We start from the raw sequence: 26,859 nt of genomic DNA, 5'->3' as shown, positions 1-26,859 counted from the left end.
CAGTGCAAGGCGCTGCGACAACCTTACGACAAATTTTGAGTAGAAACAAAGCATCACGAAAAAGAACAATACCTGAACTTTAACTATTATATTCTGGGCTTACTTTTTGTATAACGCATAAGTATCTCGTGCTGTATCGAATCCCGGTACATAAAATACATACATACATAACAACACTTATATTGCGCCATTCCAACAATAGAAAGAGCGCTAACAAAAAAAGAATGTTAACAATAACAACAAAAAGAGGAAACAACTTAATATTTATGATGGATACTAGTATTACTTTTTGGTAAAGAGCGTGCCTTCCTGATATTTTTAGGGAGGTGATTCCGACAAAACAAGGATGCAGAAGTACGAAATGATACATCCCCTATGCCATGTATGCGATTTTTGCTAAAACGATAGTATTCGTCCTGAGCAGATCTTGTCCAGAAGTAGAATTAATTTTACAAACATTTAAAAATGCATATTATGATTTGTTTACGCTCCCGGGTAGCTAGTGCAGAGTGTCCATTAAACGATGTCTCCGGCAATCACAACGAATAAAATCAGCCGATTCTCAACACACGATATTCAAAATTCCCGCACCGAAATTGTCTAGTGCAATGACGTCATGGTTACTTGTGCTCAGTTGTTGTCAGCTTTAACTGTATTACTGGGACGTAATTGCACTGGATAATTTCGGCGCCCGGGAATTTTGAATAGCGCGTGTTGAAAGACGGCTGTATTAATTCGTTTTTATGGTCAATATGAGTTTGTTTCAAATAAAACCACGTCATTCACGCTTGATAATTAATTTGCTAACATATAAGGCATAATGTTGTGATTGCCGGAGACATCCTTTAAAGGTGAGATCTAATATCTAATTAACTTAAGAATCGGAAGTGGTTGTGTCTATTTTTATAGTTTGTGTAGGAAAATTGTGGAGAACTGAAACAAACTGAAAGCAGGTGAAAGGTAAACGAAATTAGGAATGAGAATGAAAGTTAAATCCTGTAAAATCAAACCTCAATTACCATGTTTACATTTGGGGAAATCCTTGAAACAGTTTTCACAGTGTGTATGAACGTAAAGAGACCAAGATGGCTATGTCTGGAGGAACACATATTTTGACGTGTACCTTTTACTGTGTGTGTACGCTACTATTTGGTTTTGAACAAAATGCCTTTGGTTTGACATCAAACGGTATGTAGCAGCGAGTCTTTCTACTACATTGGTAGTATGCCGAATTATTTCTGTCTTTATGACAACTTTAAACAAATAAAATCGGTAACATTGACTTAGACAAATTTGACTAATTGACATGATACTTTCGGCCAAAACTTTTTAATAGTAAAATATATTTTATTATGTCAATTTCCCAAGTAGTGACAAGCATAACGTACAATGTGATATCGGGCACACAGTTCTTATTTATTTTAATACTACTAGAGACATTGTTGAATTTTGCATTTTCTCAAAAATCAAAATGATTTTTTGTAAACCGAGTAAGAACTACGAAAAACTTTTTGAGGGGTTTAGCTCATATCTACATACATCTGAAAACAAAAATGCAAAGACTCGGTGGTGGCACTGCACTAAAGCAGGGTCATTAAAATAAGATTTGAAGTCATAAAAGTAGAAATTTTAACGGTTTCAAGTAAACGTTGTACAGCTTAAATATATTTTTAAATTACATGTTATTATAGCCTTAAATATGTTTAAGCGGTTTGTAGCAGCGAGTCTCTTTGCTAGAAGTTGCAAAATGTTAAGGGACATGTTTCAATAATTTCACATGTTGCATTAACACTAACGTCTCGTGGTTGTTGGGTTATCGGTCAAAGTGTAGAAAACGTACACTATTGATCATAACTCAAGAGCTGTAAAACCTCAATTTTTAAGAAAAGTGTTTAGGGTATAATTGTTAGAATTTGTTCATAAAAATTTAATCACGGACGGATACGTATACGTGGAGCACACAACTCTCTAATGATAAGTGCTAATTAAGCAGCACAAAAATGTCGTGTAAACGCATAAAATAAAATTTTACAGTATTATGAATATTATCATGATTATTATTATGAATAAACTCGGCTTAGAATTGTGTACCTGCGGGTGAAATGTGGTTTTTATAGTGTGTCGTGTGGTTATTATTTAACGTTAGGGGAAATCGTCCTAGCGTTATTCCATTGTTTTGATAATAGTGTATTTATTCCGTTATGTTACAGAATATACTTGCTCCCGTGAATTCACTTCCTCCTGTCCTTTGTTTTGTTTTGCCCTGTCCTGTCAATATCATTTTCTTATTCTGGGTGGCCAAGCTGAAAACTCTTCAAAGTTTATTGGCCTCTCCTCCAAATATCACCATTTTATTATTTGCATTATGTGGTGCACATCTGGCAATTTAAAACAAATAAATTATACAAGTACAAGTTATTGCTATTTTTTTAAATATCACATTGATCATATTGATGTAAGTTATTGCTTAAATTTTGATAGTATTATTCCATTTAGTAATCACATTGATCTGATTATATCATACATATTGCTTGTTTTTTATATTGATTATTTGGATGCTTGAAGCTAATTCTATTATAATGTATTTATGTATGCTATTGATTTGTATATGTTCTGTGATATATGACAATAAAACATGAATGAATGATAATTAATTGCGTAAATTAATATTTATTAAAATATATGCAAAACCATTAATATTTCTACAGTAAAATGCCCAACAAACTGGTTTTACTATAACCGGCATTGCTACATTCTGCGAGATTATGATGAGAGACTGATAAGAGAGGAGGCACGAGAAGCGTGTTTGCAAATGGACGCAGATCTTGTAATCATCGAAGATGGTGCAGAAACTGTAGGTACAACAAAATATGCAACCGTTCCCACAAAATCAGCATGTTGGTTTCTTTTGTTAATATCTCGCACATTCGTTTATGGATTTCAATGGGACTTAGACACAATAACCCTTGACATGTGTGATGTCAACAGGTGTCCAGCAAGAGGTCCGCTAGGGTCACTTGAGGTCATTTTGCAAATGTGTTGTTTTGTTTTTTATGAACCACGAGAGCCCGAGAACTGCCCATCTGGGGATACACCTCTACGTGTTGATTTTATAAACATCTACCAAAAAGTACATACCCCACCCTTAATGAATGACCATTACTCCAAAACGGTTGATCGTATGCCAAATGTGGGATATGCATTCGAAGCTTGGGTCATATTTAAAAAAAAAGGCAGATAAACATCTACCAAAAAGTAATTACCCCCTTTAATGAATGACCATTATTCAAAAATGGTTAGTCATATGCCAAATGTGGGAAATGCATTCGAAGCAGAATTTATTTCTGCGCATTATGGCACCTCATGTGTTGTAATAGTCCCAATATTGATGTCGCAGCGTACATTTAAATGAAGGTAACCCAAGATTTGAAAGTTGCAGCTAAATCCTATTGTCTTGTATTTAGTGTCCATGGAAGGAAATGTGGGTGTGTGTATGGAGGGCTGATAGGATGGGTGTCATGTAAGGTGGGGGTGGAGATGTAGGGGTGTGTGAGCTGTATGAGTGTGAGTGTGAGATTTTGCCTGAACAAGTGCAATTAATTTATTTGAGTAATTTTATGGTGTTTTTATGTATATTTTATATGGGGTTTTTTTTATGTCTTTTGTAATATAAATGTAATATTTCATGTAATTTGGCCTACGGGCCACGAATTTGAAATAAATTTAATCTAAATCTGATTCTGAAAAAAAAGGAAATGTTTTCACCTCTTATTGAATTAGTCTTCTGTTTCGTGAATTTGGAGGTCAAAACATCTGATAATCAATAAAAAAAAATCATTATTCACATCAGTGGTCATTGTTTACTTAATCCCATATTAAAACATGACAAGATCGATGTTTTTGGGGACCAAGAAGGTCATAAGAAGAGGAAGACCAAGGGTTACATCTGTTGGTAACACCTCCCAATCAGGAGTTTTGAATCTCACTAATGCCTCTGAAAGGACAACTTGCAAATATGTGACCGTACAGCACGAATGAGCCGTAAATGTCCTCAATTGTATTCTGAGTTACAGTGTAAAATGGGCATGAAGGTCGTATTCATAGGTACCTCAATTTGGTGCTACGTGTACCTCATTTAATGAGATACACGTAGCACCAAATTGAAATACCTATGAATATGACCTTCATGCCCATTTTACACTGTAACTCAGAATACAATTGAGGACATTTACGGCTCATTCGTGCTGTACGGTCACATATAGGCTATTAAGGACCTTGTTGGTCAGAAAAAATATTGAAATCTTTATGTTACATTCGACATTATGTGAATAATGATCACTGATGCGAACAAGAGCATGAAACAAAAAAGAATAATCTAATGAGAGCTGAACAGATTTCCTTCAATGGAATACTTTTGGTAGATGTTTATCTGCCTTTTATTAAATATGACCCAAGCTATAAAGCATTCAACCTATACCATCAACGTTATATCATGCGTGCTTTAATAGCTACCGAGCAGATGCATCCAGCCACAGTCATCGGGTCACACCAACCGCACAATTTGACTCTGATTTCGTGTGCATGCAATCTGCCGGGTTTTGCAGTTGACTAATAAGGGGCTTCCAGGAAATTGCATTTTACTTCCCAAAAAAAATTGAATTAGTTGCAATTTCGGTAGTGTAAAAATCATTACATGCATATTCATGACTTTATTTTCAAAATGATGGCTTCTAACACATAATAGTAGACTTTGCCAGTTTAAGGAAGGGGTATGAACGTTTGGACAGTATTTATTGTGGGACATTAGAGCACATCAGACATATCGAATTGCATTCTGAATACGAAGAATGGCCTTCTGATATCAAATAATTTTGATTTTTTGAAATTCGCAATGTAATACACATTTTATGGCAAATCATTAAAAATTGATATTTTTGATATTTAACAGTACTCGAAGTAAACTTTATAAATCTGATGATTTCTACCTAAAGTGTATGTAGGTGGGATTAAAAGCCGACGATCAATTGAAAATTTTGACCTTTCGTATTGAAGATATGGATTTTTTTCCCAAAACACACAAAAAAAAATTAGGTCTTTTGTTGAAAAAATCCATCTTTTCAATATGAAAGGTCAACATGTTCAATTGATCGTCGGCTTTTCCCCCCAGCTACATACATTTTAAGACTATATCATTACATTTATAAAATTTACTTCGAGGACTGTTATAGCTCCAAAATGTGAAAAATATCAAATTTTAATAATTTGTCATAAAATTTGTATTAAATCGTGAATTTCATAAAATGAAAATTATTTGATATCAGAAAGACATTCTTCGTATTCAGAATGCAATTTGATAGGTCTGATGTGCTCTCATGTCCCACAAAAAATGCTGTCGAAACGCTCAAAACGCTCATTCCAGTTCCCTTAAGGGCCATCAGCAAACTGAGTGCTCAACTAACATGACTAATAAAAGTAGCGACCATCCTATAGATTTAAACGAATCACTAGTATGTCACAAATACTAATGTAAATAGTTATTTAGAAATTTATTAAATCACATATAAATTAATTTATACTAACCTAAAACATTATTGTTAGGTAACGCATATTTTAGATTAAGTTGTATTCATATCTTTATTTTAGACTGAGTTATGTGGTTTTCACCATCATCATGTATTTTTATTAGGCATTCCTATCCTCCTTGTTACCCAACTCTACAACAGCAGCATACTGGATAGGCCTGATGTCAAACGCCACTAACCGAAACGAATTTACTTGGCTCGACGGAACAGTAGTCAGGAACGGCGATGGCATTGACGTCGGTTATACGTAAGTTGTCACAGGGCGTGTTAATATAGAATAAGGAGTCCCGGCACGCGATTCATTTAACTAAGCAATTGAGATATATTCCAGAAGATGAGAAATATTTAACAGATTCATGCATAAACAGCAGGTAATATTTTCAATATCACAATAACAGATCGAAAAACATTCCTTCAAGCTTATTGTGGATTAAAATTGCAAATACGCCAGCTCATCACTTCTTTGTCAAAAAGTGGTTTGGACATTTACTTCAAGCTCGAATCCCAACCTTAATTTTACTAAAAATAAGCAACATCACTGAAAATCCAAAATATTGATGCTTATTAATGTATGTTGCATGACCTATAATAAGTATATTCGCTGCATTTATCCAAAACAGTAATAAGAAAATGTAAATTTTAACTTTTTCCTCGTCGAAGCTAAGCTTATTTAAGTTCTTTAAAGAACTTGTTGGGACATTTGTATTTTTGATAACCAAAGAATACCACCATGACTAAATGGCTGTCTTTAGATCTGCTATAATTATTATTACACATACACGGTTCTTTGTATAATATTTCTTGTTGTTCTTTAACAGCAACTGGCAACCGTGGGAACCGACATACGACAGTGCATACGAAAATTGTGCAGCAATTACAACCGAAAATTATATTGAGGGCTACGTAAGAGGTGCATGGAACGACGTATCGTGTAACATTGGTCTGGCTCTGGGCTACATCTGTGAAAGTAAGTAAATGGATGGGGTGAGGGAATTAAACCGTATGCATGGTGTATAATGCTGAATTATGTGAAGATGGTTGCCCGAGTGGAGGATGGGGTGTATTTTGTTGGGTAGAGGGACAGAGTGAATGGGTGGGAAGTTGGCTATAGATATATTGGTATCTCCCAGGAGGTGCTGGACATACTGTAAGTACAATGTGCGCCGCCGTCACGGGTTCCTCTTCCCATGTGGTGCAATATAAAGGGCATATTATTTCACAGGCTCGTCGTTTTCAAGACGCAGTATATGGCCGAGATATTTGAGTTGATGAATCGTGACTCTGGCAACCAGTGGAGTGGTGTTGGTCAGATTGTAGATGGTTTCATTTAAAATCCGATCCACACGCTTGATGTTTAACATGACTCTGTAGCAAGATGTTGCAAAGGCATTGATCTTGTTTTCCATGTCCTTGGTGATTACCCATGACTCACACCCGTACAGAAAGACAGTAACACAAGTTGTCTCAAACAGCTTGATTTTTGTTTCGATTGGCAGGGATGGGCTTCTCGAAAGGCGTTCCAGTTTCCAGAAGGCTGCCCAGGCTAGTGCTTTTCTTCTTTTGAGGCCTCCAGCACTAAAGCCCATCTTAAAACCCAAGTACTTGAAGTCTGTGACATGGTTGATGGTACTACCATAGACTTCAAGTGCTGGTTGGGCGTTACAGTTTGCAGTCATATATTCTATCTTAGGTGCGCTGATGACAAGGTCTAGATCTGCTGCTGCAGTTGCAGTCCTAGTAAGCTGCGACTGGGCCCGGGCTATGGAATATTCCAACAGGCCAATATTATCAGCAAAATCCAGGTCATTCAGCATCCTACCACGAGTTGGGGGCTCAGTGATGATAGGAAGATCTTCAACAGCTGGTGCAGGAAGTTCTGAAGCTGCTGTGCCACTGTCGTTGTTAAGGAGAGAGCTAAAAAAATTTCTTCCATTCCTCAAGCAGTTCATGGTCACTGGTTGAGGCAGTTCCGTCCCTCTTTTTGACTTTCACCCCTTTCCTTGAGTTCTTCCCAGAAAGCGAGTGTATAATATTCCAGGTGATGGTGTAATTCCCCATCTCGTCGGCCAGCTTCAGGTCTTCCATCTGCTTATTGAGGGTAGCAAGCTCGTCAGCTTTATAAGAGTTGTTAAGGCTGGTGTTCAAGTTCCTCCATCTTTCTTTAGCTTGACGAGACTTTGAAATGGAGTACCGCTTTTTGGCCTCATCCCTTTCAAGTTTAAATCTGATGGTTGATTCTGATACCCAACTTGGCAGTCCGCGTGGCTCTTGCTTTCCAATAACTTTCTCAGCAACTTCACGAAAGTCCTCCTTTGTATCAGCATCTTGCAACTTCTTCCAGTTGAATTTTGGTATCTTGCAAGGTTTTCCTTTGCTTGTTCGCAGACTGGCAGCTAGACGGATACTCACAATACGATGATCGGAGTTCACTTCTACTGAGTTGTATGCTCGACAGCTGCGGAGAGAATTTACCCACTTGCTGTTTATTAGAATATGATCTAACTGTGCATGGGTTGATCCAGCTGGATGGATCCAAGTCCAGAGACGGTTCCTGGGTTGGGGGAATCTCATCTGGGCCGGTCTGAGATTGTACTCCTGGCAAATGTTGACCAGACGTTCTCCATTGTCATTGGTTGAATCATGGTAGCAGTCTGTTCCTATTCTGGCATTAAAATCGACGAGGATGAGATGGATGTTGTGCCTTTTCATACCATCCAGGTGGTCAGATCCGGGGGTCAGATAGAGATGAATAGAATTCCTCCTTGTCAGAAGATGTTGAGCACTCAGTGGGTGCATATACAACAGTGATGCTAAGGTGAGGGTTACCATGGAATGTTACAAATAGTATCCTCTCGGAAACAGCTTCAACACTCTTAAGACATCTGTGAATGTGCTTGGACATGACCAGACCCACTCCTCCGTGTCTTTGCTTGGTAGCAGAACTGAATATTAAAACACAGTTCCTATCGTCTGACCAAAGTTCATCAGTTGGGCTTGGTGTAATGAGACGATGTTCTTGAATTCCGGCAATGTCAATACCTGCATCAGCACAGCCCATGAATAGCCGATGGATTTTCCCTTGTTGATTAACAGTACGGACATTATAAGTAGATATTACAAGAGGTTTGAAGGTAGACAGGCGACAATAATCAGGGCCAACAGTTCGTGATGGTGTGCCGAGTTCCCGCTGGTCCATCACGGAGTCAACAGTAGACTGCCGCTCATCTACCCTCGGTATTTTTGCTTGTATTTTTCGTAATCGTAGAGTTTGCTGGGAATTACTTTAGTCCATTCCCAACAGCTTTACGGATGATCAGCCCTGTTTCAGCTTTTTTTCTGGACACACAGCAGCCGAGATCTACCAATATGCAGTAGTTCGCCCCTGGTCTGGAACATGTTGGCCAGTGTTGGAAGATTGACCAATAATGACATGTTCAACACCAGCCTTATGACCGTTGAGAAGTAAAGCTTCTTCTTCCGCTCAAGCAACACGTTTTGATATCTGTGCAAATCGACGAACAAATAGCAAAATCCTCACTTTGTATGTGTTAAAGCATAATTCGGTGGTTTATTACCTGGTTTATTATATCACAAGAAATAATAATCATTACTTGTCATTTTCAACTAAATAGCGCCCGCTGTTAGCTATGGTTTTATCGTGCACGTTCGAGAACTCGCTTTGAATGGTGAACCCAGACACAGAAGGTGAAGGGAGAGAGATTGTGAGATAGGGGAAAGAAAGAATGAATGGGTGCTTTGTGTCTAAACTGGAAATATGAAATCGACAAAATTAACGGTAACTTTAGTAATTGAGCCACCAATGAGAAATTTGGATGTGTATGTAACGTAAGGGGAGATTGCTTCTTGCCCTAACGTTACTTCATTGTTTTGAAAATATTGTGTTTTATTCAGGTATGTTATGCTATGTTATGATAATTAATTTATTAATTTATCTTTCAGATGTGTTTTATAAAGACAGTCTGTTTTGCCCATGGACTAACCACAAACAGCCAAAGTCTCAGCATCACTCGATAATGAGGGCCGATTGTTCCATGAAGTGCGACAGACGAAAGTTTTACGTACATACCGCGTATTGTAACGGCCTTTCGCGTAAACGCGAAGACGCGCAACGCTCTATCACGTATACACTCGGGTATACGCGAAGGCACGCAACGCTATCATTGTTAGACACGCACGATCGAAAGATCGGCCCTAATGAATTTGCGAGAATTCACAGCATACAAAGCACGTGAACTTTGACAGTTGGTGAATAGTCTGATTTGTCTATGGTTTAAATTGCATTGTATAAATTACCAAATTACCCTAACGATATATATGTGTTATTACTTCTTATATTATTATTATTATTACTATTACTAATTATTATTATTATTATTATTATTATTATTATTATTATTATTATTATTATTATTATTATTATTATTATTATTATTATTATTATTATTATTATTATCATTAATATTTCTGCAGCTAAATGCCCAAAAAACTGGGTTTACTATAACCGGCATTGCTATATTCTGCGAGATTATGATGAGAGACTGATAAGAGAAGAGGCACGAGAAGCGTGTTTGCAAATGGACGCAGATCTTGTAATCATCGAAGATGGTGCAGAAAATGTAGGTCCAACCAATTATGCGTCCGTTTCCACAAAATCAGCAACATGTAAAAATATTTCCTTTTCATATTTTGAGATAACACTGACGAAACGGTATTTTTACAGGACAGGCAAGTGTAGCCGACAATCGGGCATTTACCCTGATCGGAACCGACTTTTCATGGGTCATCTGCCCCGTCATTACCAGATGAACCACGGGGAGAGCGGAATATTTTTGTTTTGTTTTTTACTTTGAATTCCGTGTAACAACCCAAAATATACCTCTGAATTCAGGGTTCAAGGCTGCTTTCGGAAAAGCCGTAGTCTTCGGCGCTGTATTAATATCTCAAAAAAGTGCACGAATGGCGACCACGTTTTATACTTCCCGCATTAATGATTGCATCTTCGCCTAATAATATACTTCTTTGTATACCTTGATTGTAGTGATTGAATCACTGTACAATCAACATATGCAAATAATTGGTTACATGTCAATGAACTCTATATATTTATTTGGTAAGTATGACTTCAGGTATAGACCCTTTATGCATCTTTCGTGCTTTCGTGCATTGACAGGCATGTGCCCGGGGCATGTGCCAATATTGCGTAAAGCCAGAGGTGAATATAATATTTCTTTGACACCGAGTAGGATGTAATGGTTGGGTGGCCGAGCGGTCAAAGGCGTTGTAGCGTATAGAAACTGATTTATATTTCTTTTTGTATTATTTACTTACCTATTTATTTATCTATTTATTTATTTATTTATTTATTTATTTATTTATTTATTTATTTATTTATTTATTTATTTATTTATTTATTTATGTTTTTTTTGTTTTTTTAATATTTATTTACTAATGACGTTTTGTGGCTCGAGAAAACTGACACATTTATATATTTATTTATTTATTTATTTATTTATTTATTTATTTATTTATTTATTTATTTATTTATTTATTTATTTATTTATTTATTTATTTATTTATTGACGTGATGATTTAGTGATGATTGATCGATCGCTACTTAATTAGTTGTGGAACTGCTATTTGAATGACATCGTACATTATAGTATTGATTTTATTAAGGTGGTACACCCCTGATAGATTTTGTGACTAATTTTGCATTTTTCTCAAAAAATAACTACACACTGGTAACAAAAGTTATGTATATTATAGGGCCAAGGAATCCAATTACTTCACTGAAATTTCAGTGATTCAAGAAGACAAGTGGTTCATTATATATGTTAAGAAATGGGGTACATTCTAGCGGTACCTCTTTTCTTATCATAAATAACGTACCGTTTGTCTTGAGTCTCTGAAATTCCGGTGTAGTAACTGGATTCCTTGCCCTATACTATACATAACTTTTGTTACCAGTGTGTTATTATTTTTGAGAAAATGCAAAAACAGTCTAAATTTATCAAGGGTGTAGTACCCTTAAGCATTATCAAGAATTAATATCACAGGTTTTAGTGCAGATAGGTAGTTGATTTTGTGGTATTATCCCGTTGCTTCAGAACCGGGAGGTACCGGGGTCAATTTTCATCTATGCCTATTTTTTTAAAGACTAGGAAAATGACTGCGGTAAGTTTATTTGGCGCGCAATCTCAGTTAGTCATTTTCTGATAGCTGTGCCTCTTACAGACATCCTCTCTCTGGAATCCAAACCACGGTGCGCTCTCTTCACATCCCTTAATGTATAGATTGACGTACATATCAGTTTGATTTTAAATGATTTGTAGGCCTACTATTAGGCCTAATTTGTTTCTGGTATCTTGGAAGTTGGAATAGATGGGACCTTTGATATTTTTTGAGTGTGTGAGCTTTTGGGAGATGGACGCAACAGACAAATTAATTCACACTAACCTAAAATATTATCTTCTAATGTTAAGTAGCGCATATTTTAGATTAAGTTTAATGTATTCAGATCTTTGTTTTAGACTGAATGATATGGTTCTCACCATCATCCTGTATTTTTATTAGGCATTCCTATCCTCCTTGTTACCCAAGTCTACACCAGCAGCATACTGGATAGGCCTGATGTCAAATGCCACTAACCGAAATGAATTTACTTGGCTCGACGGAACAGTAGTCAGAAACGGCGATGGCATTGACATAGATTATACGTAAGTTATCACACGGCGTGTTATAGAATAAAGAGTCCCGGCACGCTATTTTATTTAACCAAGTGAGGTATATACCAGGAGATGAGAAATATTTAACAGATTCATGCATAAACAGCACGTAATATTTTCAAGTTCAAATCCCAGCTCTGCCTTAGTTTTACTAACAATATATTTCGATATTTTTCTGCTTTGTTTTTGAAATATCAACACTTAAAATCAACAATATTGGTGCTTATTAGTTTATGTTGCGTGATCTGTAGTGTTTATGCTTGATTTATCCGAAACAGTAATCAAATATATTCCAGTCAAAGCTAAGCTTATTGGTTCTTTAAAGAACTTGTTATAAGAGGTTTTTTTTCAAAACCAGAGAAATAATCAACTATATGCCATACATGACTGTTTTCAACACAGATCTGCTATCCATCACGATTCTTTGTATGTATAATATTTCTTATTGTGTCATCTTACAGCAACTGGCAACCGGGTGAACCGGGTTTTCGTCCAAACGAATATTGTGCAGAAATTACAACCGAAAACTATATTGGAGGCTACGTACGAGGTGCATGGAACGACGCCCCGTGTAACATTAATCTGGCCTACATCTGTGAAAGTAACGGTAAATGGATGAGGGAATTAAAGCATACACCTGGTGTATATGTTGCGGAATTATGTGAAGATGGTTGGCCGGGTAGATGATAGGGTATGGGATGAACAGGGCTTGTTTTCTTTTTTGTTCTAGTGTAGACCATCGCAATTTATTGAGAATATGTGTTTTGAAGCCCTCTGTTCTGTTGTAATTCTTGCCCTGTGCTCTGTCATTAGCAGTCAGTTAGCTCAATCGATAAGGCGTTCGACTGTGGTGCGAGAGGTTGCGGGTTCGAACCCTGGCGGTGCCTAGTACACTCACGTGGAAAAATTGAGTTAGCTTGAAATTCCCCTGGACAAGGAACTCACTGCTAATTTGTCTCGTTGTAACCCGTACGAAACTCGGGGAGCTGATCCTGGTTGCGATGGTTATTTGTGGAATGTCTAGGGTGTGCGCTCTTGAAGCAGCAAAGTCCCTGATTTGTTGTTTAATGCTTTGTGGAATGATGTGGGGCCGTAGTGGTCAGCAAACCTGTAAAGTGTGCTGAGGCTTGTGGATCAACGTCTAGGCGTTGTGCCTGTGCGTAGCGCACTATAAATCTTTTTTTTTTTTAAATCATCTCAAAATGGTTGGTGTCTGATGATGTAAAATAGTCCCAAACAGCAGGGCCGTCGCTAGACCACTTTCTCGGGGGGGGGGATAATTTTTGCTGTTATCTAATCTGGGCCGAATTTACCTTTTGCTGGCCCGTGGGCACGGCAACATGATTTCCACCCCTGGCTCTTTGGATCGAAGTGTCACACCCCTCCCCCACAACTGTAACCCAACTTTTTTCCAAGCCGTCCCGCTCAACCGTCTTCCGACTTCATTTTTTTTAAATCCGGCCCTGGTTGGTATTAAAACTGTGTTAAGCGCAAAGTATGGCCCAAATGGGTGAAATGTCCAGCAGTCCGCCTTGATCCCTTTACGGCGGGGTCCACCGAGCCAGGGGGTAAAATTTCCAAATCGTCCCACTGATCTGCTAATAAAAAAACTTTACTGGGAAAAATGCCATTTCAATTCTAAAATGGACAAAATTTAGGACAATTATGTTCTAAAATCGTGCAAAAGGAAGATGCACAATACATAAATAGAAAGGATTGAGTTATAGCGCTCATTTTTGACTGATCATATACGGCAGTTTAAGATATATTAAACGTTTTGACACCACAGAATATATAATGGTTTATTACATTACGTTACATTACATAACAATACATTACAAGGTCATTACATTAAGGTTACCCAAGGTTTAAACATTAAGGTAAATTTAAAATGCCAATTCCGATAGAGAAGAGACAGCTCGTCACCCATGCGGTTACGCATTGCTTTCTTGCCCTACGGGGCAATTATATACTGGAACTCAATTAGTAATGAGGTTAACTATGAGAGTCTACGCCCTCGGTCATGCCGGCCCTGCGGCGTTCATGATTTGTGTTGATAAATCAAGGGTTTTTTCACCCATTAACCCTAACACGTCCAGGTACTATAAAATACTACTTGGTATATGCACTGCGCGTGCGTGCATCCCACTTGATGTTATGACGCAATCACCCTAAGTGATCATGGTGATATAAAGGCACGCTTTCGTTGGCCAGGCCAGCGATAGATCCGTAGCTAAGTGTCGCCGACCTAGTGCTTGGCATGCGAGGGGTCTCGTGTTCGAATCCACAGCAAACAACTTCTTTCTTTGTTTTCCCTCTTTATTACTTCCTTCTTTTCCTTCCAGTCACCAAAAAGCCCTTGGGGCGTTAGGGTTAGTTAACCACAATTGAAACTCTATATCCCAGCTAACAATTTTACATTGTTACAACGTCGTATAAAAGTTATATAAAGTCGTACAAACGTAATGTATGGACGTTGTAAGTACGTAATTCTGTGAACTCGTATTCGTGTTGTGACAACGTTATTTCCGGACGTTAATGTAACGTCATTATGACGTTGTTTCGACGTCAAGCTGTGAACGTCGAAACAATGTTGTCACAACACGAATACGAGTTCACAAATTAACGTAATTACGACGTCCGTAGATTACGTTGTATCGGGGTCATACTATTACATTTACACGGCGTTGTAATAACGTGCTTTATACGTCGAAAAAACGTCATAATGACGTTACATTATATCCGGCAACAACGTTATTTCAACATTAATGCTAGTTCATAAATTTGCGTACTAACGACGTCCGTAGATGACGTTGTATCTGGGTCAGTTCAAAACTTTTAAACCACGTTTTAACCACGTGCTTTACACGTCGAGACTACGTCATTATTAAGTTATATTAACATCCGGCAACAATGTTGCTCAATCCCAAAAAGGGAGAGTGTATAATAGAAATAGGAATAGAAGTCGTTACTCTGAGTTTAACGCCTTAAGGTGATCGTCAAACGACACGATGGAGAAAATTCGGCTGGACAATTGGGAGAATTTACATTCCATGGTGTCAACATCCAAACTCCAGGTCGTTTCAGACACGTATTTGTGTAACGTTTTCTGAACGTATTATTCAAACGTTGTCATCAGGTATGGTCAAACATTGCATCAACGTCGAAACAACGTCATCACAACGTCATAATGACGTTATATTAACGTCCAAAAATCAACGTCGAAAATAACGTTGTCACAACACGAATACGAGTTCACAGATTTACGTATTTACAACGTAGATGACAACCTAAGTACAACGTCAGCGAATGTCGTGAAAACGTACTGTGTTGGCTGGGTATAGGCTTAATTAATTACAAAATACTACTTGGTATACGCACTGCTCCCTAAGTGATATATAGGCAGTCTTTCGTTGGCCGGGCCAGCGAAAGATCCGTAGCTAAGTGTCGCTTGGCATGCGAGGGGTCTCGGATTCGAATCCCACCAAGGGCAAACAACTTCTTTCTTTGTTTTCTCTCTTTATTCCGTCCTTCTTTCCCTTCCAGTCGCCAAAAAGCCACTGGGGCGTTAGGGTTAGTTAACCACTATCGAAACTCCACATAGGCTTAATTAACCCTAACCCGTCCATGTACTACAAAATACTACTTGATATATGCACTGCGCGTGCGCGCATCGCATTTGATGTGGTGACCCAATCACCCTAAATGATATATAGGCACGCTTTCGTTGGCCAGGCCAGCAAAAGATCCGTACTTAAGTGGCGCTGACCTAGTACTTGGCATGCGAGGGGTCTCGGTTTCGAATCCCACCCAGAACAAACAACTTCTTTCCTTGTTTTCTCTCTTTATTCCTTCCTTCTTTCCCTTCCAGTCGCTAAAACGCCTTTTGGGCGTCAGGGTTAATTTACCTCATTCTTCATGCCATGCCCCCTATCGGGGAATCATTTATTGTATAAACTTGTTATCTAATGTTTTTAAGCGCTAATTGTTTCTTTGTAGCCCTGCGGGGCAACCTTAAACAATACTGTCTTTGAGCGCTATTGTTTTATTATTATTATTTTTTGTTTGTTTGTTTTTTATGGCCAACGCTTCCACAACCTTCCCCATACCTCATAGAGCCATTTTACGTATCAAATTATTAGTTTTTATAATTCTGTAGTGTCAAAATATCTTCAAAACGTAGGATAAACGCACTAAATTTAGTTCATAACAACGTAGGGTGGTATCACTTTTAAGATATCTTAAACTGCCGTATTCGATCAGTTTTAAGATCATTTGTAAACTGACTGTATACGTCAGTTTAGTTGGAAGACCAGGTTGCATGACTGTGATGAAGGCTAATAAATATCTGGGCGGAATATCGCGCTTTTACAAACATGGCAACACAACAGGTGCGTGAGCTGGAAAATTGAGTTGTGCCGGAATTCCAACAATTAATCATGAGTCAATGCATTGAGCTCGAATAACCCAAACACTTGCGTTTGCCTCAAAGTGACAAAGTTGTAATTATACACATATTTAAAGCAGTGGTGGATGGCGTACTGGGCAAAATTTTTATTTTGCAATGTTCGAATGCCTTTACTCAGACAAAAGCCTGGTCTCCGCACTCCGTGTGTTCGCGTATAAGCATACCTGTCGAAAATTTCGCAAAATACGGGATGTTTCAGATTAAGAAAACTACACCCCCACTCAATCGGTACGAGCTCATTTTATTGTTTTTTACATCCAAAAGTAAGTTTGATTTTAAATGAGCTTAAAGGGTGTTAATTGATTGATATTGCAATTCCGAATTTGTATTTTTTTAAGCATTACAAAACGATGTCACTACCCATCAAGCAGTTACATGGTCAACTGCTGATTTTTCTACGGAAAGTCGTTCAACAATAATCAGATCAGGTCAGAGATCGGGTAAGCATAAGATATGCACCATTTAAGGTTTCTTTAAAATAAATGTTCCCACTACAGGGTGTATCAAAATTAAGTATACAGTTTGAAAAATGCCGCTAGATTAAAAAGTATGAGGTCTGTGGTCAAAATTCTCTAGTTGATAACTTAATCAACATCTTTTCCTCCTATAGCTGAAATATCACTGGCGTACGTGTGACCAATAATAAGGATTGGTGGCTACTTTTGTGAACCTAGTACAAAAAGCAGTTGCGCGAAGTCAATTAAAATCAAAACAATTTTAACATACAAATCACAAAAACGGCTCATCACTTCATGACTGTTTACATTTATTGACAGTTTTAGTCTTAGTCTTCCACATGCCCACAATTCTTCTGTATGCAGATTTCGGCTCTTCTCAACATAGCGTTCACACCACGTTTAATGAGAGGTCTGTCCTGCCTGAGAATGTCAACTTGTGCAATTATGCGTCTCTAAAGTTTATCAAGGTCTGCAGGAGGACTTGTGAAAACTTGTGAGCACAAAAAACTTTCCCCACTATCAAAAAACACCATTTATGTCCCCTCTGATTTTTATAAGAGGGTTTGCTGCAGCTAAAAATTACATCAGCATGTACCATACACCAGGGACCATACATTAAGATTTCTAGTTTTGACACTAAATCCAACTTTGCACATAGGACGTGTCTTGACATCGTCCGTGTTTAACATACGAGGTTTTGATTTCAAAGGTCAAATACCAGAGAAGATATCTTACCCTTCCCAGAATTCTTTGCAACATGATACATCCCCTCATTTCATCAAATGGCACTCTTGCCCAGCGACGATATCGCACATTGAAATTTGTCCTCAATTAGTCGGTCACCATAATATTACGTGGAAGCCCATTGAAAGCGAGGGCGCCACTTCATACACAAAACAAGTTATGTACATATACATACCGAGGCATCCACACTACACTCATATAAAGCGAGGAAAGCTTAGGCCAAAAAAAAAAAGGTTTGTCTCAAAGCTGACGAGTGTTCTGAAAACAAATGCGAAATGCGATTTTTTTTTTTTCCAACTTGATATTTTTATGGTGTGTCAAAATTGAAAATTAGTGTGGTGGCTGTCGATTAAACAAACGTCATCGTGTGTCATAGTCATTCATATTGCCACGCACGTAAAATGACAACATTAAAAATGTTGATGAATATTCAGCGAGTACTCGAGTACATGGTGTACAATTAAGATTTTTTATTGTAGGATCGGTCTTAAAAAATAGTATGATTTAAATACGCATGCAGGTGTGTCGTTCAGACTACAACAGTGTCATCGTAGGTGACTTTTTAGTTAGGCTGTTTTAAATTCTTGATCCAGGAGACGCACTGTGCGATGTTCGATGTTTTTGATATTTTTATTTTGAGAAAAAAATCTTGATTTTCGCCGAATTTTTCAGGAAAAAATTATTTAAAAAAAATTTTTGAAATAAAAAAAATTTCCGCATTTCTTTTTTTTCAAATCGCGCGATTTTACAAATGCGCGCGTCAGCTTTGAAACGAACCATTTTTTTTGGCCTTATAAGTGTGTTTTGCATACACCCCGAGTGAGGTCTGCCTGTCTAATAATGTAGAAATCCTCACTTTGTAATCCTCGCTCGTTCCTCGCTTTGTCATTTTTCCTCGGTTTAGATGCGTAGATCTGTCACAATTCCTCGCTTTCTGGGCTCGCTTTGAATGGGCATTGCAACACAAATTGAATACGACTTTCTGTTGATATTACATATATAGTGCAAATGGATTTAAATACAAAATGAAAACATTTATGTTGCTTTTCCGTCAATAACTAAATCAAAAAAATAATATCGTAATATTTTTTAACTGTAAATTACTTTGATTACAGCTAATCACAAGATTATAATTCCAACATGTGTAGCTGGGGGCGCTCTTCTGATTGGGATTACAATACTCTGTTTTTACATACGGTAAGAAGGTTGGTTATTTATTTTTTTTTTTAAATTTATTTATTACACTTTATCACTGGTATATACAATCATTATAATATAACATCAAAATATATTGCACATGAATATTCAAAAGTACATACAAAAAAAGGAAGTAAAGATACAATTTTGCACCAGTGAAAGGCAAGGACTAACAGGTGCAAGGCACCTCTAGGACAGTCCCACCAAAGATCAAAACAATGAGGACACCCCTCCCCCCTCCCCAAAAATTTCATTTGTGCATTATTTTGTACTTGTACAATTTCACTCCCAACAAGTGAAACGCGTTTATTAACCTATAACTAAAGTCTTAAATAAACTAAAAGTAACGCAGCCGTTATAAAAACAAAATAATATAGCTTCAAAACTATAATTAATCGTATTCACAATATTCTAACATAGAAAGAAGGATGGTTTATTTACGCGCATTTTGATACCCCATTCGTCCAAAGTCGTTCAATTTTTGCAACACAATAGTTTTTTTAAAGTGAACCAAAAACACTTTTGTCTTATTAAACCTGCTAAACACTTCATATATGTGTACATCCATATCAAAACGATGCACTTGTCGGCTGCTACATGTGTCTCATTTCACATAATAGCTAGGAATAAATACCAGACTCATATCAAGTGTAAACCATGTGACTTGAGATAATTTGAAGTGACCTCCACTTCGAAGATGAGTCTGGTATTTATTCCTAGTTATTATGTGAAATGAGACACATGTAGCAGCCGACAAGTGCATCCTTTTGATATGGATGTACACATATGGTGTCAAGGACACTTAGGTTGAACAAAAGCAAAAAATGAAAAAATTACCTAATTTGCATATTTTATTGGCGGCCATCTTGGATTTTTGGGTGTCGGATTTCAAAAGAGTCCAGGTACACAACGAAACATGTTAGAAACCTAATTTGTTTTTTAAATGAAAGATAATAAGTAAACTTAAAAATGTAGGAGTTAGATTTTGAATAAAATATTCCATTTTCTTATGAAAGGAAAAACAAATCTAAAATAAAGAAAAACATGGATATTTTGTACTCAATACCGCCCTCTATAAATTGATTTTATCTTTTCCTGAGAAAATGGAATGTTTTAAAACAATCTAACTCCTACATTTTTTAGGTTTGTTTATTATCTTTCATTAAAAAAATAATTAGGTTTATAACATGTTTCGTTGTGTACATGGACTCTTTTGAAATCCGACACCAAAAAATCCAAGATGGCCGCCAATAAAATATGCAAATTAGGTATCTTTTTCATTTTTCACTTTTGTTCAACCCAAGTTTCCTTGACATCATATATGAAGTGTCTAGCAGGTTTAATAAGAAAAAGGTGTTTTTGGTGCACACCTTCCCCTAAAAGTTGCAGTTTTACAGCGATCACTGGTATATTACGCAAGCATTGTTGCACGTGATAATGTAAAATCCGCCATTATCTTCGCGCTGAATTTAAATCAGTACAATTAACTGCAACTTTTAAATTCGGATTTCTTTTCTTTAAAATACACTACTGTGCTGCTAATATTAAACGACATTGGACGAATGGGATATCAAAATGCGTGTAAATACACCATCCTTCTTTCTATGCTAAAATATTGTGAGTACGATTACTTTTTGTGAAGTCTGTATTACCACCACACATATTTGACAACCGATGAACATCAATCCCAGTTATAAAATTTAATAGATCGAAGTTTATTTTAATTAAATATTACAGAAAAAGGTCTTCTCAAGCATCAACAGCTGTGCATGATCCACAAGCAGCTTACACTGCATTAGCATTGCAATCATCAAACACCAATCGTCGTCAAACAGCTGGCAACCCATCAACTCGTACAAATACCGATTCATCTGGGTACCAAGTCCCCAATCGTACACACGACAGCGAAGTGATTTACGAAAACCAAATTGCACACTCTAAGGATAATTTTAAAATGGGTGAATTGAATCGAGGGTCAGAGCTGAGCAATGTGCCGGTATATGAAAATCCGGATACTTTTGCTGTAGCTGGTTTGACGAAAGTGGAATAGAAAAGATTATGATCATGATATGATAGAGGTCACCCTGTTGCCCTGTGCGTCTTCCTTTTTCATTTGTTTTTAGCCTGTAAAACACCGTGTTCTTTTTTTTGGGGGGGGGGGAATAGGGTAATATTGCAAACTTTTACGCGCCTTGCTCGCAATGGTCCATCAAATACCAAACTTCACCTTCATTTTGAGCTCAAATAGTTTGAAATTGAAAATTATTTACGCTCTTCGCGTGCAAATGTCTCAGTCACGGCATCTTTCGGCAAGAAAAAAGATTGCCCATGCCCATATTATCGCGGTCCATGCGTTACGCAAATAAACGGTTACCGCCCATCCCTAATACATTGAAAGCCCACGTAACTGCACGTAATGTAGCCCGAAATGGCAATTTTTTTACATTCTTCCTAGAAGAAGATTTCACAAAGAGGTTGTAATGTTTTAGCTTAATTATAATATTTAAAGTGTTTACTTTACATTTTTTAATGAATCGTCCCGGGGCCAAAAAAAGTGAAATGTATTTCATTCGAGCAAAATACACCATGTTAGGTGGTTTATTGTTTACTCTTGACAGCTGTTTGCAGCTGTTGTTGATTTCACACCCAATTCAGCGTAATTGGGTGTAATATTGCGATAAATTGGGCGTTAATATTCATCGACGACGTTCGCGTACGTAACAGTAAACGTATGTGGGTGCACTATATTCTACATTGGGCGGAAAAAAGTGGACACTCGGGTGTATTCAGAGTCCGACTTCAGACGCACATGTGATGTTGTTTCTACGATTTTCTTCATGTAAATCCCAATTGATTCCGTAAGTAAATCACACAATTCGTAATATATATAGGCTTTTATTGTCTCAAAATTTAACCATATTACTTTTTGAACGATCGTGGAGTGCACCAGGCCGGTTATAACGCTTGGAAAAGTGGGACATGTTTATAACTTGTTGACTTGTCCGGAAAGCTTATAATTTTTTTTCTATTGACAGTGCAGTATCAGTATTGCAGCATAGTCAGTCAGCTGATCAATATTGCAAAACAATCACGGTAAGCTTTACATGATACAAATTACAATGCGCAGGGCTGTCAACTTTTTGGAATTGCTTGGCGTGAGACAAGCGGTGTACCGGCTTTGCCGACTCCAATATTCATTTTGTACCATGTTCGAGAATGTGAATAGTGGGGGGTAGGAGCAACAAATTATTCATGACGACGCGTGAGATTTTGCTCATTTTCCAGCTTTTAGCGTGAGATTTACTACCTAAGCGTGAGATTATACTACCTTGGGCTTGTCGTGAGAAAGTGACCCAGTGCGTGCAGCATGAGACTCATGGCCAATGCGTGAGAGTTGACAACCCTGAATGCGTACATCAGATGTGCATGTGGGAAATACAGGAATAAGATTATGAGAATGGAGTAGAATTTATGAATAACCATTTCATGATTTACAGAAATCTGCGTGTTTACTGTCATGACTGTCTTACTTTGTCGATCAACGTCGACCCCTGTAAACGTAAAGTCCTCCCGAGTCCTGTACGTCGGCCTGTATCAGGGGTAATAAATTTTAATACATATATTTTCTTCATTATCTATTATCATGTTCGGATGCATGATGATGTAAGAATTGATTGAAAGGCGTTAAGACGCTGCACTCATGAGTCACGTCATTCGTCACTGGCAGGCTGTCAACTCTCACGCATTGGCCGTAAGTCTCACGCATTGGGCCACTTTCACACCAAGGTAGTAGGCCTATAATCTCACGCCTAGGTAGTAAATCTCGCGCAAAAAGCTGGAAAATGAGTAAAATCTCATGCATCGTCAAAATAATTTGTTGTCCCTTCACAGTGTCATGCTTCAGCGATTTCAGCTATATTTGAATGCAATGGTCTCTAGCCTCGAATGTTATCAGTGAGCAAATTTGTGGCTAGAGTAGACTTTTTGAGCAAGCCACGCCCTGTATGGAAGTCGATTGACAGAGACGGGAAAATTGTTGTTTAATGGGGGGGAGCTCTCTGAATGATTTTTGCAGTTTATTTACCGTAACTATGTTCCATTTGCCACATTGTTATTTTCAGGTGTCATCCAATAATGGAAAGTTATAGTTGCCATTATACCAGAATAGGCCTACTGCAAATTGATGGAGTGTGATTACTACGTTTATGATTAAGTATCGGTATGTAAATGCAAGTTTATAATTAACAATGTGTTGCAATTAAAAACAATAATTCTAGACAACAACAACAAAAACAAAAAAAACCTGTTCTACTGGGCCAACGGTCCCATGAGATTTTTTGTGGGTAAGAAATATAAAAAATCCTGACAGACCAGCCCTACAAAAGTCCTTCCGCAGTAGAGCAGGGTTTGATGTTGTCGTCTAGAATTATTGTTTTAAATAGTTTGCAACACTTTATTGTAAACATGAAAAAAGAAAAGGTGACTAAGGCATGCATTTTCGAGTTATTTTGTATCTGGGTACCCTACACATTTTTCGGGCAGGTAATCGGGTAACTGAAATTGCATAATTGTGTCCCTGGACCTAGAGCTAAATGTTAGGATCATTCATTGCTGATTGACCCCCCCCACCCCAAAAAAAAAAATCTACCACAACATTGTTTTTGTCAACCATGAATGATCGTCATATTAACTATTTAGCATAGGTCCAGGGACAAAACCAAGAAAATAAATAACGTAAATAATAAAAAAAAACATGCTGCTGACTCTCTTACCTGGGTAGTGAAATTTTGGTTGGGTACCTGAAAACCGGACCGAAAATGCATGTCTTAGCGGTGCCTCAACAATGGCAAAATGGGCCAGGAACATGAGCCTGGATCTTGTCAGGGACTTCAACATGGGGCCAGGACTTTGTAGGGATTCACCATTCAAAGAGTTCATCCTGTTTGGAAGTTAGTGGACAGCGACTAAGTCACTTGGGAAACTTCACCGTGGGCGGGATTTAGTCGGGGACTTACCATTCGATAAAATGCCCTGCCCTGTGTAGATCTCGGCGGGGTCGCCGTAGCATTAAAAAAAAATTTTCAAAATTAACACTGTCCATGTCCCTGTGTTGCCCAGGGGACAGTGCAGTGTTACAATAGAGAAGGTGCATTATACAAAGTAGATGAGGGAATATTAATAGAAGCATTAATGAAACTTCCATTGCATTGGTTAGATATGTTTGGGTTCTTACAGTATCGGTTTACAAGAAATTAACCAATTTCCATTTTATCCTTTTCATTTACACATGATGCAGGTGTCCAGAATTTGATATTGATTCAGCATGAGTGTGGCTTGACATCGCTGTATTCCTGACGCCATCGGGCACCGATCTGCTTTGTTACCAAAATGGGACTTGTTTGGTCTTTTAACAATACGAGCACAGTCAATTACAATCATGGATGTACATGTACCATTATGTGCAGGATCCATTCAACCAACTACTGGTGTATCAAACACAGAGCCATGTACACACAAATTCCATATTCTGGGCCATTTTTTACATCATCGTTGGGCAGGAAAAACCTCATATGTGTCATTGGCCCTGAACATGTTTAAAGCAAAACCTATGTAACCTCTTTGCAGTTTTGTTTTAAACATGTTCAAGGGCCCAAGTACATAGGAGGTTTTTCCTGCCCAGTGACGATATGTAATTATGTAAACATTATAAAAATAAGCGCCCACCCAAAATGACTTTGTTACGCGCCCTGGGTTGTTAATGGAATGAATATGGTAGGAGAAAATTGTTCACAGTGGACAGATATGGTGGATTATTGAAAATTGTAAAATATTCCTGTTTCAAAGGAAAAATATTATAAACTATTAAAATTCAGTAACAAGTTAGACAATCTGTCTTCAGTTCCAGTTACATCGTACTTTGTGTCGTTCACCCACACGGTCTTTGTATACCATGTATACTGCCCTATTAATACATGTGTGTATTGACACTGTCAGCTATGGGGGACTTCAGCAACCATACATTTAGCACCTACAGGAACAGAAGAATGGATGAGAAGACAACAAACCAATTTTATTTGAGAACATTATGGAGAAATAATGTCATATGCAAGTATACCCCAGTATGCTTGAAAAATGAATGTGCAGCAATTTACAATGCATGTATTATTGTACAATGCACTTTGAATTTAGTAAAGGGGGAAATGAACATATCAACATATGTACACATATACACATACATGTGAACATATTGAGCTAAATCCTTGCTCCACAAATGCATTTAGATGGATCAAACTTGTGTCAAAGTTTTTTCAGGAAAGCCCATGCTTTAAGGTAACCCACCACATGGGTAGCATCATGTGACTAAATTGTGCCAGCTGTCTTTTCAGGAATTTTTTAAAATTCATTTTATTGAGCCACAATCAATGATAAAATTGGAAGACAAACAAATTGTGTATTTGTATCTTTAATTCTTTAGTGATTATTGCGATAAAATTGAAATTAAGAATTTGATTTCAATGTTCCGTACCTTTTTCCCAAAGCTTTATGAGGCCTAAAATCTCGATAAATTCCTTCATTTATCAAGATTTTAGGCCTCGAAAGCTTTTACAAAAGGCCTAAAATCTCGCTTGAATTGAAATTGAGAAGTTTTAATTGATTTTAATGTCCCGTAGCTTTTACCCAAAGCTTACGATGCCTAAAATCTTGAAAATCTTCAATGTGCCGTAGATTTTACGGAACGTGGACAATTTTATCAAGATTTTAAGCCTCGATTTATTAGGCCTAAACTCTCGATAAAATTGAAATTGAGAATTTTAGTTGATTCCAATGTTCCGTAGCTTTTACGCAAAGCTTTACGAGGCCTAAAATCTTGATAAAATCCTTGATTTCAATGTGCCGTAGCTTTATCGGAATATTAATATGGAGAATATTATCAAGATTTTAGGCCTCGTAAAGCTTTACAAAAGGCCTAAAATCTCGATAAAATTGAAATTGAGAATTTTAATTGATTCCAATATTCCGTGTAGGTTTTACTAAAAGCTTTACGAGGCCTAAAATCTTGATAAAATCTTTGATTTCAATGTGCCGTAGCTTTTACAGAACTTTGAAATCAAAAATTTTATCGAGATTTTAGTCCTCGTAAAGCTTTTTACTTGGCCTAAAATCAAGATAAAATTGAAATTACAATTTAAATTGATTTCAATGTTCGTAGCTTTTACGCAAAACTTTACGATGCCTAAAATCTTGAAAAATCCTTGATTTCAATGTGTCGTAGCTTTTACAGAACTTTGAAATCAAGAATTTTATCGAGATTTTAGCCATCGTAAAGCTTTACTAGGCCTAAAATCGAGATAAAATTGAAATTAAGAATTTAAATTGATTTCAATGTTCCGTAGCTTTTACATAAACTTTACGATGCCTAAAATCTTGAAAAATCCTTGATTTCAATGTGCCGTAGCTTTTACAGAATTTTGAAATCAAGAATTTTATCGAGATTTTAGTCCTCGTAAAGTTGGCCTAAATCGAGATAAAATTGAAATTAAGAATTTAAATTGATTTCAATGTTCCGTAGCTTTTACATAAACTTTACGATGCCTAAAATCTTGAAAAAATCCTTGATTTCAATGTGCCGTAGCTTTTACAGAACTTTGAAATCAAGAATTTTA

The 26,859-nt window shown here is 37.2% G+C and overlaps 1 protein-coding gene and 1 long non-coding RNA gene across 2 annotated transcripts; both read left to right on the top strand.

Moving 5' to 3' along the window:
- Window positions 1–1,085: 1,085 nt before the first annotated feature.
- Window positions 1,086–21,245, top strand: LOC140139166 (uncharacterized). Its single transcript, XM_072160945.1, has 7 exons — window positions 1,086–1,188; window positions 2,709–2,854; window positions 5,687–5,829; window positions 12,790–12,935; window positions 17,135–17,236; window positions 19,114–19,195; window positions 20,933–21,245. Exons 1-7 carry the CDS (start codon window positions 1,086–1,088, stop codon window positions 21,243–21,245), a joined length of 1,035 nt encoding a protein of 344 aa, XP_072017046.1.
- Window positions 21,246–21,632: 387 nt separating this feature from the next.
- On the top strand, window positions 21,633–24,774 carry LOC140139475 (uncharacterized). The gene is made up of 3 exons (XR_011857136.1): window positions 21,633–22,053; window positions 23,317–23,414; window positions 24,492–24,774. It is a non-coding gene; the product is annotated as an uncharacterized lncRNA (long non-coding RNA).
- Window positions 24,775–26,859: the final 2,085 nt, after the last annotated feature.

Source organism: Amphiura filiformis, chromosome 18 (assembly GCF_039555335.1).
Source record: "Amphiura filiformis chromosome 18, Afil_fr2py, whole genome shotgun sequence".
Lineage (NCBI taxonomy): Eukaryota > Metazoa > Echinodermata > Ophiuroidea > Amphilepidida > Amphiuridae > Amphiura > Amphiura filiformis.
The sequence above is the reverse complement of the archived record's forward strand: the minus strand, read 5'-3'. Positions and strand labels throughout refer to the sequence as shown.

Bases quoted from the DNA above. Each gene is read 5' to 3' on its own strand.
- LOC140139166 (XM_072160945.1), top strand. From the start codon at position 1,086: ATGGCTATGTCTGGAGGAACACATATTTTGACGTGTACCTTTTACTGT. The intron at 2,855-5,686 runs GTAGGTACAACA...TATTTTTATTAG, and splicing joins TCGAAGATGGTGCAGAAACT to GCATTCCTATCCTCCTTGTT. The intron at 5,830-12,789 runs GTAAGTTGTCAC...GTCATCTTACAG, and splicing joins GGCATTGACGTCGGTTATAC to CAACTGGCAACCGGGTGAAC.